The sequence below is a fragment of the Rhinolophus sinicus genome, linkage group LG06 (assembly GCF_036562045.2).
Source record: "Rhinolophus sinicus isolate RSC01 linkage group LG06, ASM3656204v1, whole genome shotgun sequence".
Taxonomy (NCBI): Eukaryota; Metazoa; Chordata; class Mammalia; order Chiroptera; family Rhinolophidae; genus Rhinolophus; species Rhinolophus sinicus.
This window is the reverse complement of record NC_133756.1, coordinates 164056989-164075259: the sequence shown is the minus strand read 5'-3', so window position 1 is coordinate 164075259 and position 18271 is coordinate 164056989. Positions and strand designations below refer to the sequence as shown.

Here is an 18271-nt window from a genome sequence, read left to right as displayed (position 1 = left end):
CCCACCTCTGAACGAATGCAGGCGAGGGTCCTCTGGGGAGGTGGAATTTAAGTTTTGGTTGAACTTTTCAGTACTGAGTACGTATGCATTTGCAGAGTTCTTTATTTAACCCGAACAAGATATACTGGGCGGCCTTCCCCCCGGCCCGGCCCTGGCCCTGTAGGGGGCCATTACTACCAGCTCTGCGCATGTCTCCAAGGCTCTTCAAACAAAGACCAGCCCTGAGTGTGTATCTTCGTTTTCTCCTGCTGTGTGGATGCATCAGACGCTTGGTATGGGCTCTGCTCTGCGTTTGGTCTTCCCACGCGATGTGGCCTGGACATTGCGAGGTCTGCACGTACAGACGTCCGTGTCCTCCCTCCTAGCTGGTGGTTTGTGTGCAGTTATCTGTCCACCCGGGTGAGGCCCCCCCCAGCCCCCGTGGGTGCTCATTCAGCCACAGATGTCACTGGCTGTACGTGAGCACCTCCCAGGCGTGCTCAGTGTCCCTGGCACTGAGGACACAGCCGTGACCAGAAGCGCCCCTGATCCAGGAGCCCTATGTCCCAGTGGGGGAGCCACACGTCAGGGAGATAAGTGTAAAAAGCACTACAGGCTCGCACACATGTGCGTGCACATGGTTGTGTGTGTGCCCGTGCGTGTGGAGTGCACAGTGCCCTCATCTCCGTGCAGCAGGTTTACTGGGCGCACGCAGTGACCTGGTGGGCAGGAAAGGGGTGACCCTGTCCCTGGCAGGTCCTGCTCCTCTGCCCGTCTCTGCTTGTCGCTGCGCTTGGCCAAGCCTGTCCTCATGGGACGACATTGCTGAGGGTGTTGAAAGGGGCGTGTTTCAGGCTGAGCTGGCAGTGTCCCGAGGGGACCCCTGTGGCATAAGCGGCCCGTGGGGGCCATCCCAGCTCCTGAGGTGACTGACGGTGCTGATTCGGGCAGAGGGTAGCGTCCTGCATGTGAGAGTTGAGAGGGGAGCCGTGGGGCTCTGTGTGGTTGGTCAGTATTTGAAAGTCACACTCCCTGTGAGTCCTTTCTGGTCTCTGTCAGTTGGCTCACCCTGGGAGGGCCAGGCTCTCCCGGTCAGCAGGGCCTCAGACAGCAGGGCCTCAGGAGGGTAGAAAGTAGGAAAACAGTTACTCCAGCCCAGATGCAGCCGCAAGGCCCCTCAGCACAGCAGCCCCTGTGCCCCAACTTCCGAGAGCTGTCAGAGCTCAGCTGTCCCCTCGCCTCCCGGCCTCCACCAGGCAAACAGCCTTCACGGCCGCGTTGCGCCCACTTTCCTCGTCTAATGCATGTGACAGTAGTGGCTGCCCTGAGATGAGTGGCTGTGTTAGGGGGTGTGGGGGTCCTGACAGTCGCTTTCTGCAGTGCCGGCCCTCCATGATTTCCAGTCCCCGAGACCCCACGCATGGAGTGTGGATTCAGAGCGTCCCAGCCTCTCAGTCCCAGGGGCCCAGCCTTGGCTCTGCACTGGAGCTGGGACCGTTAACTAACTCCCAGGTCTCTGCCTCCTGCTGCCCGCCTCCCCCATCGGGATCCATCTGCCGCCCTCTGGTGGTGGGTCTCTTTCGCTCAAGCCTGGGAAAGCCCTTTTCCTGCTCGAGAACCTCAGTTGTCCACATGGAGTGACGGCAGGCAAGTCACTGCCTCCTGAGCTTTGCTGGCTGCCTCTGCTGGCGGCCGTGACTGTCTGTGAGGTGAGGGAGGCCAGGCCTGGTGTTTGCAAAGACCGGGGGCAGTCCTGGCCTCCGAGATTATCTCCCTCCCCGTTACCGAGCCAAACGCTGCACTAGCAACCCTAGCAGGTAGGTGCCTGCTTGTCTCCATTGGAGTGAACGGGGCTCAGAGAGGGTGAATCACTTGCCCCAGGTCACCGGGCGAGCAGATGCCTGAGCTGGACGCTCCAGCTCCTCTCACACGGAAGCCTGGTGTGGGGACGGAGCCAGAGAGCAGCTTCCAGGCTCTCGGCCTCACGTGCAAAGGTGCTGGCTCGGGTAGTAGATGGCCGTCAGCTGTGACTAGTTGGCCGTCAGCTGGTACCGGTTAGCCATTGGCCACTGATATAACTGCCGTGGCTAAGCTAGCAAGTGTGGGTTGTGGAGTGCAGAGAGGCCGATTGCATTTAGCACGGTGGATTGCAGCTAGCAAGTGAGTTTGGTTGGCAGAGAAGTAGACGGCAGGTTGTGGATCGTGTGGCTCCTGCTTCCTGTGTCTCTAATCCAGCCACCAGCGAGAATAGAGTGGTATGACTCCCCTATCTATGGCTCCATGGGTGTTCCTTTTTGGCCTCACCATGTCCTGCGTTCTTGTGCAGGGAGCGGGACCAGAGACCCCGCATGACTCCTGGCTTCTGTATCTGCCTCTCAGCTTACAAACAGAAGCCACCCCTAATATGACAACACACTTGTGGCAGGAGGAAATAGAGGGCCAGGTGGGGTTTACACGCATCCACTGGGCTGGTTCCGCCTCTCCCCTTTTCTGGGTTCTGCTTTGAGAGTCTGTTCCTCTGTCTAGCACCGTAAAGTGCTAGGACCCTGGGCACCCACAGGCAGGCCAGCCCACAGGAGGTGCAGGTGGCTGGCTGGTCGGCTGTCCTGGGCCAGGCCCAGCCTGGTGGCCCGTTCAGATCCAGCCCCGCCAGGCAACGTGCCTGGAGCGCCCCGCCCCCTGCAGGCTGACTGGGGAAGAGGGCTCTTTTGAGCTCCTGTCAGCAAACTATCCTAAAAGTTGTTACTCAGATACCCTAGAATATTTTTTCTGATTGTAAAAGAAATACCTGCGCAACATGGAAATCTCACAAACTGCAAGGAAGTGTAAAGAAGGAAGTAAAACCCAAATGCTTTCCCGCAGCCCAAGAACTTTGAGGATTCACTTTGCAGGTTTAGCTGCAAGTAGCTAGCTTCACGCCCACCTGTTGCATCTTCCCTGCACCTGGGCTCCCACCTGAGGGACAGTGGGTCTGGTGGTCTCAGGACTGCAGGATACTGCCGAGGGCTGAGGGCTGTGAGGCCGAGGGCTCTGGAGAGGATGGCGGCCCCAGTAAGAGGACGGGGCCAGCCCCAGTGAGAGGACAGCTGCTTGCAAAGGAGCTGGTCCCTGTTTCCATGTACCTTCATGTGCGGCTGTGCCTGTGTGACGGGCTCATGTGGGAGGTCTCACTCCCTTCCGCCCTCTGACTCTGTTTTGGGATAAGAGGCTCCATCCTAATGCTGCCAGAGTGTTCTGGCTGGGTGTTCTGCGGTCCGGTGTTGAAAACCCCCTTGGCATTACCTGCGCCACCTGAGCAAGTGACTTACCTTCTCTGAGCTTGTTTGCTAATCTCTGAAGTTGGTTGAGTGATAACTTATAGAGCTCTTGAGACAGTTAAGTGCAGCAAATCATGTGAGGCACTTACCACAGCGCCTGGCATCTAGTAAGTGTGCAAAAAATGCTGGCCACGCCCCCTTCACTGCCATTGGCGTCATCTGTCCAGTCTGGTGCTGTCACTAAGAAATGCTAGCTGACAGCCAGCAGGCACGAGACCCGTTTGCTTACAGGCCTTCATGTGCATCTCCTTTGATTCTCACAACAATTGCACGAAGGGCGTTTCATCATTCCATCTTCATTTTGTGACAGGTTGTTGTTTATTATCATTTTTAAATAAGGAAGTTTTAACCTTAAAGCTACGGACAGGCAGATGCCATCTCAGGTCAGGGAAGGTGGCCTGACTGGCCTCCTGGGCTGGGCGCGTCATGAGTGGGCCCGGAGGTGGCGTTCTTGAGGTACAGTCCATGGCGAGTCGCTGTGGCCACAGACGGCAATGGTCACCTGCATCTTTACGGACAAGGACCCCAGTGGGATCTGAGCTTCTGGGGCCCCCTGGCTTCTGTGGGAGGACCAGAGATTGGGAGCGCCCCCCACTGGCTCCTGTTGGTGCTCCAGCGCCCCCCCCCCCCACTCACACCCACCGCCAGCAGCTGAGGCCCCACGGCCCCGGCGATCAGAGCTGCAGGACGGCACCGCGTCCTGCGTGGGGGCTCTGCTCCTCAGTGACGTGGGAGGCCAGGTCTGTATCCTGTGCCCCCAGCCCCCCCGATGCACAGGCTTCCCTTGGAGAAATAAGCGAGGCCTCCTTGAGCCCTGGGCCTCCAGAGGGCGTGGGGACCACCAAGCAACTGCCTTTCTAATCAGCGCTGGCTCTTGGGGCCAAGGGCCAGGAGGGGCCAGGAGGAGGGAGGTGGGTGAGGATGCCGAGACCAAGACGGAAGAGACACCACCCTCTCCCCTTGGTCAGAGCCCGCGTTCTGCTGTAATGATGGACAAGAAACCGCTCGTGTCCAGAAACCATGTTATAAAACTGATGGCTCCATAGGGACAGTGGGCAGGGAGGGGCCGGAGCTTCTGATGCTGAGAAAGCTGTACAGTTATTGTACATCTTCTGCATTTTGCATTTCAGGCTGGACCTCACACCGTTGTTGACCCAAACTGATTGTGTTGGTTTGTTAGGGCTGCTGCAAGCAAGTCCCACAGCCCGCGTGGCATCACCAACAGGATTTACTGTCCCCAGGCCTGGAGGTGTATGTCCTTCTGCCCAGAGGCTAGGGCACCCCGGAATCTCAGACCCGGGGCGTGTAGACGGCTGTCTCCGCCCGTGTCCTCAACTGGTCGGCCCTCTGTGTGTCTCTACCGCCCAGTCTCCTCTTCCTCTAAGGACACAAGTCGTATTGGGTGAGGGTCCCACCCGTGACCTCATTTTACCTTCATCACGTCTCTAAAGCCCCGATCTCCAAATACAGTCACCTCTGGGGCACTGGGGTCACGACTCCAACACATGAATTTGGGGGCGACGCAGTTGAACTGATGACATTGATCAAAACAGAACTGCCCCTTTCTGGTTTGATCCGCAATCCACACACTCATGTTTTCCCAACTCCCCATTCGGCCGCAACAAGACCATAAACCGCCTCTGAAAACCACGGGACACGGGGCCAAGGGGGCAGCCAGCAGTGTGGGTGAAGCAAGCAAGGTGTATTTGCATGAACTTGGGCGAGAGCTTGTCTCTGTCTTGATGGGCAGCTCACTTCCTGATGAAGGTAGAGCTGAAACACTGGGAATGTTGTTTTCTAACTGGCTGTGATATTTCCAGCTCACACCATAAACACATGCTGTAGGAGACATGCCCAAGTGTGGTCTGGTCCTAGATCACTTTGCGTGTGGCGCAGATCCAAGCACAGGCATTTTTGCCCATTTTCAGTGCAGTGAGGTCTGTGTCACTCCAATTCCACTGCACAACCCCAGGGGGCGCTGTTTGGCTTGCTGTACATTTAGGCTTGTAGCTTTATTATGGCAGGTGTCCAGCAGGTGGCAGTAAAGTGCTTGAAGGAAGGAGCACCCTCTCCCCTAATTTACACGAATTGTGTGGTTGGCTAGCGATGGGGCAGATGCTCTTCTTGGCTGGGGTGAACCCCACATCTGGCGGGAGCCATCTCCCACTGCACGTGTCCTGGAGATTTGCAGGCTGTAGAGGTGGGGTGCTGCCCCACTCGTGTGCATTTTCCAAAAGGCATCTCAGGAAAATGGTTAAGCTACATGAGTTTAAGGGGCGCTGTTTTTTCTTACAGTCCAGTTACTCTGACCCCCCCCCCTCATCTCCCAAGGGCCAGAAATCACACCACCCTTTCCAAAAAAAAAAAAAAAAAGAAAGAAAAAGAAAAGAAAAGAAAGGAAGAAGGGCTAGCACGCCTTATCTCGGGGAGGACAGATGTCTAGCTTTGGTAAGCTTGGAGGTGTCTGTGTCAAGTCAGGAGTAATTTCTTTTTTCAAATCATAAATGACTATTTCCATTTCAAACTTACAGAGGGGTGGTGAGTGCAGAGAACTCCCATATACCCCTCACTCAGAGACCACATGTGAGTTTCGCCAGTTGTCCCAGTAACGTCCCTTTGGGTAAATGGATCCAGTTTGGGACACCGCACTGAACTCTTCCATCTGTGCGAGGTCATCTGTCTTCTCTTGATGCTCGTGGGGCCCTTTTGTAGATGACGGGCAGTCATCGGGGAGACTGTCTCTCCATGTGGGTTTGTTCCCGTTTCCTTGTGATGAGATCCAGGGTGTGCGTTTTGGCAGGAATGTAATGGAAATGATCCTGTCAGGTGGCCCTTGACTGCTGGTGTTCCCTCTCCTGTCCCCACCGTAGCTCGTTCAGCCTGTTGCTGTCTGTTGTATGCACACACGCATGAATGAATGAATGAATGAATGAATGAATTAATTAATTAATTAATTAATTGCTACTCCCGTCCTTGCTTCTACACTTGATAGTTGGCTCTTATCAGGAAGAGCTTTCTATTATTTAGTCTTTCATTTGTTTATTGACAGCAGTGTGGCCTTGTGGTCATGGTCTGTTACCACTGTCCCCCCTTGGCCATTGGGACCCCCGTTGGGATGGCTCCTTTGTCCTCTGGACACGTCTGCATTATTTTTTGAGCACTCCCTCTGGCTTATCTTCTCTGCCTCAGCACTGGAGTACTGGAGTCGGCCCTTTCTCCAAGGAGCCTGGTTCTTTTGCATAGAGAGTGGTATTTAGGACCCAAGATCCGGGCTGTTGCTAATTCCAGGCCTGCTTGGAAGGGCGAGTTGGGGTCGTGTGTCTGCTACCAGAGAGTGGGCCCTTCTCAGCGCGGTGTCCAGGTTCTTGGCTTCTCAAGCAAAGAATTGAACAAGACGCAGAAACACAGTGGTGAAAGGACAGTCTATTAGAAAAAGTGCACTCCAAAGGGATAGGAGCGGGCCTGAGCAACAGCGTGGCTCCAAAGATGCCGACTGGCCAGGACTTGGAGTTTTTATTTTCTTTCTTTTCTAGGATGGGCTGTTCCTCTCTGGGTGCGGGGCCACTTGACTGACACCTGTGATTGACAAGAGGCTATTACCTCATTCTCTTAGACTGCACATGTTCCTTCCCAGAATTCAGTCTGTTATAATGACATTAATGAGCTTCTGGGCATATGTCTGGTGTTATAATGATGGTATAACGAGGTTGTAGCCTTTACTGTGCAGGTGTGAGTGACCAGTCTGATCTAGGTAGGTAGATAAGGGAAGAATTTGGGCGTAGAGGGAGGTCTCTGGGCGGTGTTCCCCATGGGCCATGTTGAATGTGCAGCAATGTTTGGACACCCCATTCCTGTTTCTCTCTGCCTGCGTCATTTCGCCCTGAGAGGCGTGATCCCTGTAAATCTCTGTGCAGAGTTGAGGGGCAGGGGGGTCTCTCTTCTTCTGGATCTGCTTCCTGCTGAGTGTGGACATTGTTCCTGCCTTGCGGGGGTCCCCGGAACTCTCGCCCTGTCTGATCTTGAATGAGGGGTGGGGTATCTAGGTCCTCCTCGGTCAGGGTGCGCTGGGAGCCTTGCTGGGATATTAGCCATATCCCGATGGCCCCGAGATGAGGAGAGACAGGGTCTAGTTACTAGATTAAAGGTGCTGCCCCAGGAGCACGACTCAGAGTCCTGTTCAGCTTCATCTCAGGCGGCATTGATTACCCAGGAGTCAGGTCTGGAGAGAACGTTGGGCTGTAATGGTTACAGTCAGCTGGCTGAAGTCACAGGCTCCTGGGAAGTCGTTTGCAGTAGGAGCGAGAGACATTCTGTGGTTTAAGCCGGGAACAATCTTCAGTTTAGGATTAAGACACTGATTTAAAAAGCGATTAAGAGCAGGGACGAGGGAGCTAAGAAGCGAGAGAAAAAGAGACTTAACATTTGTTTAGTGGGGGCTCTCCCGTATCACGTCCACGTGCACACGCGTGTGCAGCATGTCTTCGTTTTCACTTCTCTGTGGGAAGCCGTGTGTTCAGACTGGTGCCGCCACGGCCGTCCAGTGTCCTGGCGCGGATCTCAGGTTTCCCCGGCACTGCGTTTGTGACAGCGAGAAGCCAGCTCCCACCTTCCTTCTTCTGTGTGCTTGTTGCTCAGCCCCCCTGAATGCAGCCGGCTTGGTCTGACGTCACCTCCTGGGCTCCCCCCACCCCACCCCCTGCGTCCCCAGTGATTGCCTATGCTTTAGCACCTGTATGCATTTTCCGGTTTTGTTTAAACAATAGGCATGGAGAAAGGATAGAATGGATGGAAGCCCTTCAGGCTGTCCTTTCTCAAGCTCTCTGCTCAGTTAACAACTCTAATCCGTCTCTTCCCGTTGGTCACATTGTGACCCTTGGTGACGTATGACACCATCCCACTGACGTTAAGTAAAGTCTCCTAAATGTAGATGAACTGGGGGGAGGGGACTAAGGAGTCTGGACTAATTGATAGCTCAGTGTGTTGATGGTAACGGGCCCTTCTTTCCTGACTACAGAGCAGTTCAGTTAAGCTGTGACCAAGTCTTGCCTCTGAGCGGCCCTTTGGGGAGAGCAGATTAGCCAGGAACCTCAGGAACAAAAATCCCAACTCAGCCGTTTAAGGGGAAAATATGAAAAAACATGATGCCTAGTCTCTATGTCCTGAAAGTCCAGGCGTAGTTGCAGCTTAGAGGGGCTGGAACCATTAATGACTCCTTGGCTGTGTGAGTGTGTGTGTGTGTGTGTGTGTGTGTGTGTGTGTGTGTGTGTGTGAGTGTGTGTGTGTGTGTGTGTGTGCGTGTGTGTGTGTGTGTGTGTCATACTGTCTTTGTCTCTCCCCCCCCCCCGACGCCCACCCCTTCCTTTTGCTCCCACACGTTACCTGTTGGGGGCCCTACCGGCTCTGAGGTGCTGTCAGTTTCCTGCTGGCCATCTGGGAAGAAACTTTCTTTTTCTTTTTTTTTTTACCTTTTACTTATTTTAAGTGTGTTTTTCCAGGACCCATCAGCTCCAAGTCAAGTAGTTGTCTCAATCTAGTTGTGGAGGGCGCAGCTCACAGTGGCCCATGTGGGGATCGAACCGGCAACCTTGTTGTCAAGTGCACCGCGCTGTAACCAACTGAGCTGACCGGCCACCCCATAACTGCTTTCTGGATAGTTCTGACAGTGTTGCAGTCTCGGGTCTTCACTCACCCTCGGGTTCCCCTCGGGGTCCCATGGGCCTCCCCAGACCATGCCTGTGGCCAGAAGATGGACTATGCTGATTGCTGAGGCCCCTGTTGGGTGCCTGCCTGCTGCAGGAGTGGGGTGGGGGGGGCACTCTTAGACCTCTGAGAGGGGAGCCGGGTGGCCCCAAAGGAAATGCAGGCACATGAAGGGGATGCTGGGGGCTGGGCAGGTACAAGCGACATTATCTGCAGTAATGACCTGCTTCATAAATTAATGAGATAATTTTACAGGAGCCATAACATTGTAAATGGATGCTCCTCAGGTTTTCCCCCCCTTAAACTAATCCAATTAATGGTTTCAATAACGTCTGTGTCCTCTGTCCTCACGATTAATTGGTGAGATGTAGCTCTTTCTCGTAGGCTGTGCCAAGGTGAGCTTCTCTCAGTCTGTCTCCATGATCAGAAACGTGGATGTGAGCTCCTTCCGCGGGTTCTGTGCAGCCCGGCCTTGCCCGCCACAGTGGCCAGCTCCCCGTGTGGCTGATCCCTTCCCAATGGGGCCGTCGCCACTGTCGGTGTGGGAAGTGTTGGGTCGGGAAGCCCGGTCCCTGGCCTTGCATTCTCCCCATCCAGGTCGTTACCCCGACATGTGGACAGTGGGTCTCATGCCCTCAGTTCTGCCCATCGCTGCCTCTCCCGAGGTGCCCAGAACGGGTGGGTGGACAGGCAGGGGTCAGTCAGATATTCCTTGCTGCCCAGGGCCAGGTGTGGCCCCAGTGTGGAGCAGCGTGCGCTGGCCATCTGCTGGAGCTGGACCGCAGCAGCCTGTCACCGCCTTGCCCGCTGAGAGCGGGTGGGCAGGGCTGTCCTCGCTCTGGGCGTCATGTGGGGTCCTTTGGGTCTCTTGTCCCACGTGATTCTCATAAGCACCTGCAAGGAGTGGGGTTCCATGTACACATAAAGACAGGCTCTGAGCGTAAGTTCTGGAACATGGGTCCAGATCTGTTTGGCCCTTGAGCCCTGTAGGTTCATGCATCACACACATCACCCCTCGAAGGGCTCGGAGAGGGGACAGTGCACTGGGGTCTGCTCCCTGCCTGCCTCGAGTGGGTTACGTCTTAAAGCATTGGGGGCTGCCCCCTGCCCTGACGAGGACAGCTGGGGTCTCCCTGGACTCAGTGGGGGTGTGTACCCCTCCTTCTGTTCTTACTCCTCTTCCTGGGGGAGGAGCTGGGAACAAGCCAGGATGGAGATGGAGCATCCAGTTTGCGTTTTGTGGGGCTCTCTGCTGACATGGAAAAGATGCCTGACTCTGGTCTCGGGTCCAATGGGTGGAAGGAAAGTGAGGTCCCTCCATAGACCCCTTGATGAACAGCTGAGCACATGTCCTCAAGCCTGGCACAAGCCCCCCGCCCCCACCCCCAGCCCCCGAGGGGACTCTGGCGTCCCCCTTGAGGCTCTGGGTGAGGTGGCGATGTGTTTGGGGCCCTGGCCCAGCACGGCGGGAGGGCTGGTGGGTGCCCCGTGGGGTTCCAGGTCGCAGCTGAGCGCCAGGTGGAGCTTGTGGGTCCCCAGTGGCGCCTGGGTCACAGCGTGGCTTCCTGTGTCAGGCCTGCAGGTACGGACACGTGCAGCACCTGGAGCATCTGCTGTTCTACGGGGCCGACATGGGGGCCCAGAACGCCTCAGGGAACACCGCCCTGCACATCTGCGCCCTCTACAACCAGGTGAGTGTCTTGGGCACGCTGCTGGGTGGGGCGGGCGGCTGGTGTGTCCTTGGAGCTCGAGGGCACGGTCAGTCCTGGACATCGCTGCTGAAGGCGTCCTCGGCCCCTTCTTTCTTTTATTCTCTGTCTCTCATTTCCAGGAACTCACGTTTGGAGGGTGGTGAGGTGTGGACACCAGCTATACTGAGCAGAAGGAGGTGGGGAGGTTGCACCGCCCGGAGATCACAGATTAGGGTGTTTGATGGGGTGGGGGCCCAAGCTGGGTGCACTTTGCTTGCCCTCTCTCTGCCATCAGCATTATCTTCCCAGTCCAAAGCGATGATTCTGTCTCTTTGGGTGAATTCTCCAGCCTTTGCCTAAACCCAGGTCCTTTCCCTGCCCACTCCATGGTCCCTCTGCAGCCCAGGACCCTCCAGCCACTCGGAAGTCCTCTTGGCTTCTAGCTATTAAACCCTCCTGGATTCTTTGCCATGGAAAACTCCTACACATCCTTCTAGACCCAATTCAGAAATCCCACCCTCAGGAGTCAGGCTTTCCCTTCATGAGCACCTGACAGACTTAGCTGTATTTTCCACTCTTCAGGGCTCTGCAAGTCAGCCCGGGACCAGGCCATAATTACGCCTCGTCCATTTCCCTGCTGGCATCCCCCGCCGCTTTGGGCCCCCCTTCTCAGGAGCATAGACTGACATCTTTCAGGGTCGCCATGTGCCTGGCACAGGAGAGCAGCTCAGCCAGATGGGGTTGGGGTAGCATTTCAGCTGGGCGTCAAGCAGTATTTGGGGGGCTGCTGGCTTCCTCCTCATGGAAGCACACCCACGCGATTGCGCGCAGCTGGGGCGCGAGCTGGCCCCACGGCATTCGGGCGTGAGTGGCTCCGTGAGCGCGGATACATTTTGAGCAGCTGCCCCAGGAAAACACGCTTTGTGAGGCTTGGCTGTGTCTGGTAAAACATCTGTGCCAACACGTGCGTCTTAATTACTGCCTGAGAGGAGAAAAACAGTCCTTAATTTCCCCCGTAGATTTCAAGCATATTTTATCATGAAAAAAAGAACAACAGAATAAAGATGTTTTCTGTCACTTGAAATAATTGTGGACAAGATGGTCCTTGAAAGTGTTCTTGGTTTTTCGTAATTAGAAAAGGTTAAAACCATTTTGGTCGTCTGTGTGCTGAGTTGTTAATGGGACTGGGTTTGACTCGTGTCACTCTGCCAGCTCCATGTCTGTCCCCACCCGCCTCTTGCCTGCCAGCTCCAGGAAACCCCCTCCCCCATGAGCCTTAGGTTAGAAGAGGGGTCAGCAAACGCTTCCTGTAAAGGGTCACACAGAGTTTGTCACGGCCATTCCACTCTGCCGTTGACAATATGTAGGTGAATGAGCGTGGCTGTGTGCCAATAAAACTTTATTTACAAAACGGGCAGTGGGCCAATTCAGTCTGTGGGCCATAGTTTGCCAAGCCTGGGCATAAAGGCTGCATCTATTCCCTCTCTAGACCTAAGTTTTAGATAAAGTCCCCACTGCAGGGCTGAACCACCAGTGTGCCGGGGGGCCTCTGTGCATGAGAGCTGGGATTTGGGGGGCCCAGGTTCTGGGATCATTGGGGCAGCTCCATCTCTAGGGTGCATGACCCTTCTGTGCAGCACAGGAAGAAATGCCTTAGGGGGCACCACCTGTGTTGACTCCTGCCTTGTTTTACCTCCAGTGGGCCAATGTGGAGGGTCAAAGGCTTGGGGCTTATGGGCCCCACAGCCCCTTAACACCCTGTCCAGTTGGGAGCTCAGCGAGTGGTCTGAGCTCCAGCTTCGTGAGTCCCTCGTGCCCCTCCCTGGAACCCTAGAGTGGTCTTTGTTCTCACTCAGGCCCTCCCCTCACGGTTGGGGGTGTCACTGATGCAGTGACAGAAGCCCATCTAGAAGGTGTCTTGGTGTGATACAGACGCACGTCCTCCAGGCGCTCGTGCTGGCTGTCTGGGAGGGATGGAGGTCCCAGCCTTCATCTAGCACGCCTGCACGTCCTACCCAACCCCAAGCTCTGTCCCCCCTGTCACCAGTGTATGGAGCTCCTCGCTGTGCCTGTTTCCTCTTCTCTATACATATGTGATGGTGTGGCTGCATCAGGCCAGGCTCAGTGCACACAAGACAGACCACTCTGCAATTCTAAGCAGAAAGGGGTATAATACAGGCCATTCTGGAGAATAATGTTGAAAAATAGGCTGTCCCAGGGGTGGGGGCTTAGTGCCTTTGAGTCAGGACAGGATTTGTGGCAGACTATATTTCATTTGGTTTAAATCATTACCTTGCTCTGCTGTCTTGGGCAGCCTACTGTTTCTCTGAGGCTCTGAATTCCCTCATTGGTAACATGGGGATAATTATACCTGACTAAGCTATGAGGCTTAAAGTGGGAAACAAACATAGGGTATGCCTGGCACACAGTAGGTGCTTAGTAAAAAGTGGCTATAATGGTGGCAGTGATGGTGGTAATGGTGGTGATGATGATGGCGGTGATGATGGTAATGATGGTGGTGATGGTGGTGATGGTGGTGATGGTGATGATGGTGATGGTGATGATGGTGGTGGTGATGGTGGTGGTGATGGTGGTGGTGGTGGTGATGGTGGTGGTGATGATGGTGGTGATGGTGGTGATGATGGTGGTGATGGTGGTGATGGTGGTGATGTGGTGATGATGGCGATGGTGATCATGATGGTGGTGATGGTGGTGATGATGGTGGTGGTGATGGTGGTGGTGATGGTGGTGGTGGTGGTGGTGGTGGTGATGGTGGTGGTGGTGGTGATGGTAATGATGGCGATGGTGATCATGATGGTGGTGATCATGATGGTGGTGATGATGGTGGTGGTGATGGTGGTGGTGATGGTGGTGGTGGTGGTGGTGGTGGTGGTGGTGATGGTGATCTGTTGGTGATGGTGATGGTGATGATGGTGGTGGTGATGGTGGTGATGGTGGTGGTGATGGTGGTGATGGTGGTGATGATGGTGGTGATGGTGGTGATGGTGGTGATGGTGATGATGGCGATGGTAATCATGATGGTGGTGATGGTGGTGATGATGGTGATGGTGGTGATGGTGATGGTGGTGATGGTGATGATGGTGGTGATGGTGATCTGTTGGTGATGGTACTGCTGCTGCTAATTTGCCTTACCAGGCCTCACTTTATTAAATCTAAACACATCCAGGCTTATGGATTGATATGTGTGTTTTATCAATTTTAGGCAGGCTGCATGTGCACATTTCTAATAAAACACACCATGATCAGAATATCTCTCCTTCTCTTATGAAATCAACTAATTAGGGCTCTGATTGTAAGCAGCAAATTGTGTCTAAGCTGCCACCTCCCTCAGCCTCCTGCTGGCTTTCCAGGAGCCCCAGAGGGATGATGGTGTTTGTTTTTCTGTCTTGGATAATGAAAGAAGGGAGGGAGTTTTAAATCCCTAGGCCAGGCTGATTTGTCTGGAAGACAAAAGGTAAGCCCTGCTTTTCTGGAGCAGTTAAGAAGAGATGGGCTTCCTTCGGTTTGTGTCTTGTGCCCTTTGTGATGTCCCATGCAGTAGTCGTCAGCTCAGCGACTGCCTCCCCGGGCTGTCACTGGGTGATACTCCTCCGTGCGTCTTGCTGGATGGAAGGCGTCCACACCCTCTTTCCCCAGAGATCCCCCAATGGGCCTCTGGTGGCCACTGTTGGTTGTCATTCCTGACACAGGTCAGGAGATCGAGGCTTGGCCCAGAGGAGCTCAGCTAGTAAGTGGAAAGCTGAGCTTCCAACCCATCCTCCCGTTCTTGTCCTCGAGGCTTCAGGACACATCCCTATACCCCCTGGATTGGGGTGGGGATGGGGCTCCACCAGGCACCCGTCAGGCCAGGGTGCTGTGTGCCCAGCACGGGCGAGCTGTGGTCTTTAGGGGAGGGCTGGTGACATTAATGTCCCACCTCGACACTTTACCGTTTCACTAATCTCATGCCCTTAGCTTCTCTGAGGTTTGTATCTGCCTCGACAGGCTCGTTTCAAAGGATAATTTAAACTGGAAATGAGTTCCTGACATAACTTGGAGTATTTAGTAATTCACGTCTGTGCCATTTTAGCGAAGATCACCTCAGTGCTTGGGAAAGGAAAGCACTGGGTGGGACTGGGCCATCGGAATGAAAGCCCTGGCTGCAATGTTGACTTGGTAGTTTTGGGCACGCCCGCCACCTGCATCTGTCCCCATGTCGCTCAGCCTCGGTGGCATCTTCTCCTGGGGTCCCTGCCCCATACTTCTGGTGTCCAGATTCTCCCATGCAGTGACGTCAGGCAGGCCTGTGTCCTTCGCTACTTTCTAGAAAACTTCAGTGACCCTCAGCAAGTATTGAGTAACCTCCCCTGAGCTCTGGCAGTGCTGTCCAGTCATGGTTGACATCCCACATGGAGACTCCAGGGGGCTCCTCCCCATGGTGCAGAGACACCCTCTCCGGGGCTCCAGCTGAGACCTGGGCCACCTCCTGTTTCTCCGGTCCCTCTTGTCCCAGGCCTGTCATCTCCCTCTGTCCCCTCCACCACTCCCATCCTCACCCAGGTCACTGGCATCTTTCCCCAGACGGCTGCGTCCACTATCCAGTGGTCTCCTTCCTCCAGTCTTTCTTCCCTCGAATCCACTTTCCGCTGAACAGGTCCTCGCAGCTCAGTTTGTGTTCCCCTGTGACGAGAAACCCCTTCCCAGGAACCCAGAGGTCCTGGTCCCCATCCAGCTTGTCTCCTCCTCCTCCTCGCCCCACTTCCTGCAGCCCAGCCCCAGGGCCTTTGCACTTGCTCCCTCTGCTGGGAATGCCTCCCTGGATTGTCACAGGGCTCTTTCTGGTTGCTGAGGTCACTCCCTCCGGGAGGCCTTCCTTGGCCACCTGTCCTCACTCTCTCCATTCCATGATCCTCTCCTATCGTTTGCATGGCGTTGTGTGTCCCCAGGGGCTAGGATGGTACCTGGCTTGGTCTGTGCTCAATGTCGATCCCTTGCGTGCATGAATGAATACGCTTTCTGGCTCTGTGTCCTCACGTATAAATGCAAATGATGACACTTGGGCTCCTGCAGGGGGTGGTGACCCAGAGGGATGGTATGCCTTGGTCGGGCCTTGAAAATGCTCCTCACAAAATGCTTGGGGAGGGGATGAGGGTACTTTTGTTAAGGGAAATGTCTCCTAAAAGTCACACGGAGAAGATACTTGGCAGTGAAATGATATCCCTGTGTTGTGGTGCTCAAGAAACCTGACATGAATGTTGCTTTTATTTCTGCACTTGATGGACTTAAAAGGACACAGACGCAGCTCCGCGTGCCATATAAGAAGGTACAGTGCAGAAAGAGCCCTGGGCAGGGCAGCTGGCAGCCGCGCAAGGCAGCCGTTAGGCTCCTCTTCGGAGCCCTTCTGGGTCCCAACTCGCCCTTTTTGTCCCCTTCTGAAGCTGCAGTTTTACACTGAGCCCTGCCCAGGACTCTGCTTCCTGACCTGTGCAATGAGCCTCCTGCCAGCCCTCAGCAGGGACGCTCTGAGGGTAACTCAGCAGGAACAGGCAGATGTTTTCTGAACTGCAAAGCACACGTGCGTGTGCAAACACGTACACAGACACACATGTACACAACTCACACACACAGACATGCACATAGCCCTCACAGACACACATGTACACAACTCACACACACACAGACATGCACATAGCCCCCACAGACACATGTGCACAGCACACGTACACCCACATACATGTACACACACACACACACACACACACACACAGCCCAGGTGTAATTGTTGCTAAGCTAGGTGAACCACCTGCTCTGTAATTGGGAAGTACCTGTCTAGAACATGATTTCACCAGGATCTCTGGGAAATATTAGAGTGACAGAGCATGTGTCTCCGGGGTTGGTTGTTATTGACTCAGAGTAATCCCTTTGTGGGTGAGTGAGGATTTTTTCTGAGCTCCTGGCTGGGTTCCACCTGGGAGGGTGTAACTGGCTGTGCCTGGAGAGGATTTATTCTCGCTTTTATAGGATATAAATGTCCTTTAGGATGGGAATGTTCAGTGAAAGTGCCTCGTGGGCAATCTGGAGCATTTACAAGGAATTGCAGAGGCGGGGTTCCAGGCCCCACCCCCCACCCCCCCAGGGCTCCTGTGTTCTGATTGGCCCAAGTGCTCCCTGCTGCTGGGAATGGACAGCTGATTCTCCCTGGCTGCTCACTCCCTGGGCGGGGCACACAGGGCCAAGTGCAAATTCAGTGCATGGTCAGGCCCCTGGGACAGATGTCCCCTGAGCCCCTGGTGGGGTCCCCTCTACTTGCTGTCCCAGGGGATTTGCTCTCTCTTCTCTCTTACCTGTACCCCTGTGCCCACATGGTTACTTGCAGAAACTCCCCCCTTCCTCCTAGCCCTGTGAGCCCGTCTCTGCCTGAGTTCTCTCAAATACCACGTCCTTTTGTTTTTGTTTCTCCCCACAAACTTTTTCCTCACTGAGCCTGATAATGTTGTTGTTTTAGTTAATTTAATCAATTTACTTAGGGTTGTAAGTAACAGGACCCAAGCGGGAGTCATTCAGAGGGAGTGGGAGAATGCTGGGGTGGGCTCTGGAAGCCAGGGCTGTGGTAGGGGGTCTTGGGCAGGACCAGAAAGCTCAGGGGCTGGTGTTCTAATAAAACTTTATTTATAAAAATCAGCGGAACCTGATTTGGCCCATGGGCTGTAGTTTGAGAGTCTGGAATAAAGAGACAAGTCTTGGATGGGGTCCTCACCTGCCTCTTGCCCAGGTGTGTGGCTTCAGGCTGGGTTTCTAGGGCTTGTCACCATGTGAATGAATCCCGGGGGTCTTTTAACAAAAATCCTGGGTTTACTTGTACCCCAGAATGAAAGATGTGTTTGCTGAGCATTGTTATATCTTTTTAAATTTTCTTAAACTGCTGTGGTCCTCAAAGCATCACATGAATGCAGTTCATGGACAAAATGGAGACCGTGTAGAGAGCAGTGTCAGATTTCCGCGGTTCCCTCCCCTAAGCCGTCATGTGTGTCCTCTGCCATCGTTTATATCACCACACGTGTTCTCACACCCCCACAGCTTTGATTCTAACACGGCGGGGCTCCCGGCCTGTGTTTTCTCTGCTTGCTGTCTCTCACCCAACCTTCCTCTCCCAGGTCTCCCCACGTCATCACACGGAGGATGCCCTCTCTGCTGCCGGAGTCCCACTGCTCCCCATTTCTCTAGGGACACCCCCTCTCCACCCCGTAGCGGTCCACAGAGGGCAGCCGCCATCCAGGCCTCAGACCCGGCCTGATGCCACGCACACACCTAAGCACCGGGTGACATTTACACAGGGACTGAAGTCGGCCATGGGGTGCAGCTGGGGCCCTAGGGACCCGACAGCCTGAGGACACAGAGGCTGGTAGTCTTTGTCACAGAACTCACATGTACCCCCACCCGTGGCCACGTGGTTTAGATGCAGCCACACCCTCTCAGGTACCATCCTGACTGCAGCTCAGAGAACCAGGGGCCTCGGCCTCGGCTTCCGTTTGCTCTGGCTCCCTCATTAATATCATCCTCACGCAGTGGAGGCCTCAGCTGGAC

The 18271-nt window shown here is 54.7% G+C and overlaps 1 protein-coding gene across 14 annotated transcripts in view; it reads left to right on the top strand.

Moving 5' to 3' along the window:
* SHANK2 (SH3 and multiple ankyrin repeat domains 2) overlaps nt 1-18271 on the top strand; it is a 457209-nt gene that overhangs the window by 95607 nt on the left and 343331 nt on the right. For all 14 annotated transcript variants that reach the window (XM_074336881.1, XM_074336889.1, XM_074336888.1 and 11 more), the window contains one exon: nt 10571-10687. In XM_074336881.1, coding sequence (XP_074192982.1) covers nt 10571-10687 — 117 coding nt within the window. The remainder of the gene's footprint in view (nt 1-10570; nt 10688-18271) is intronic.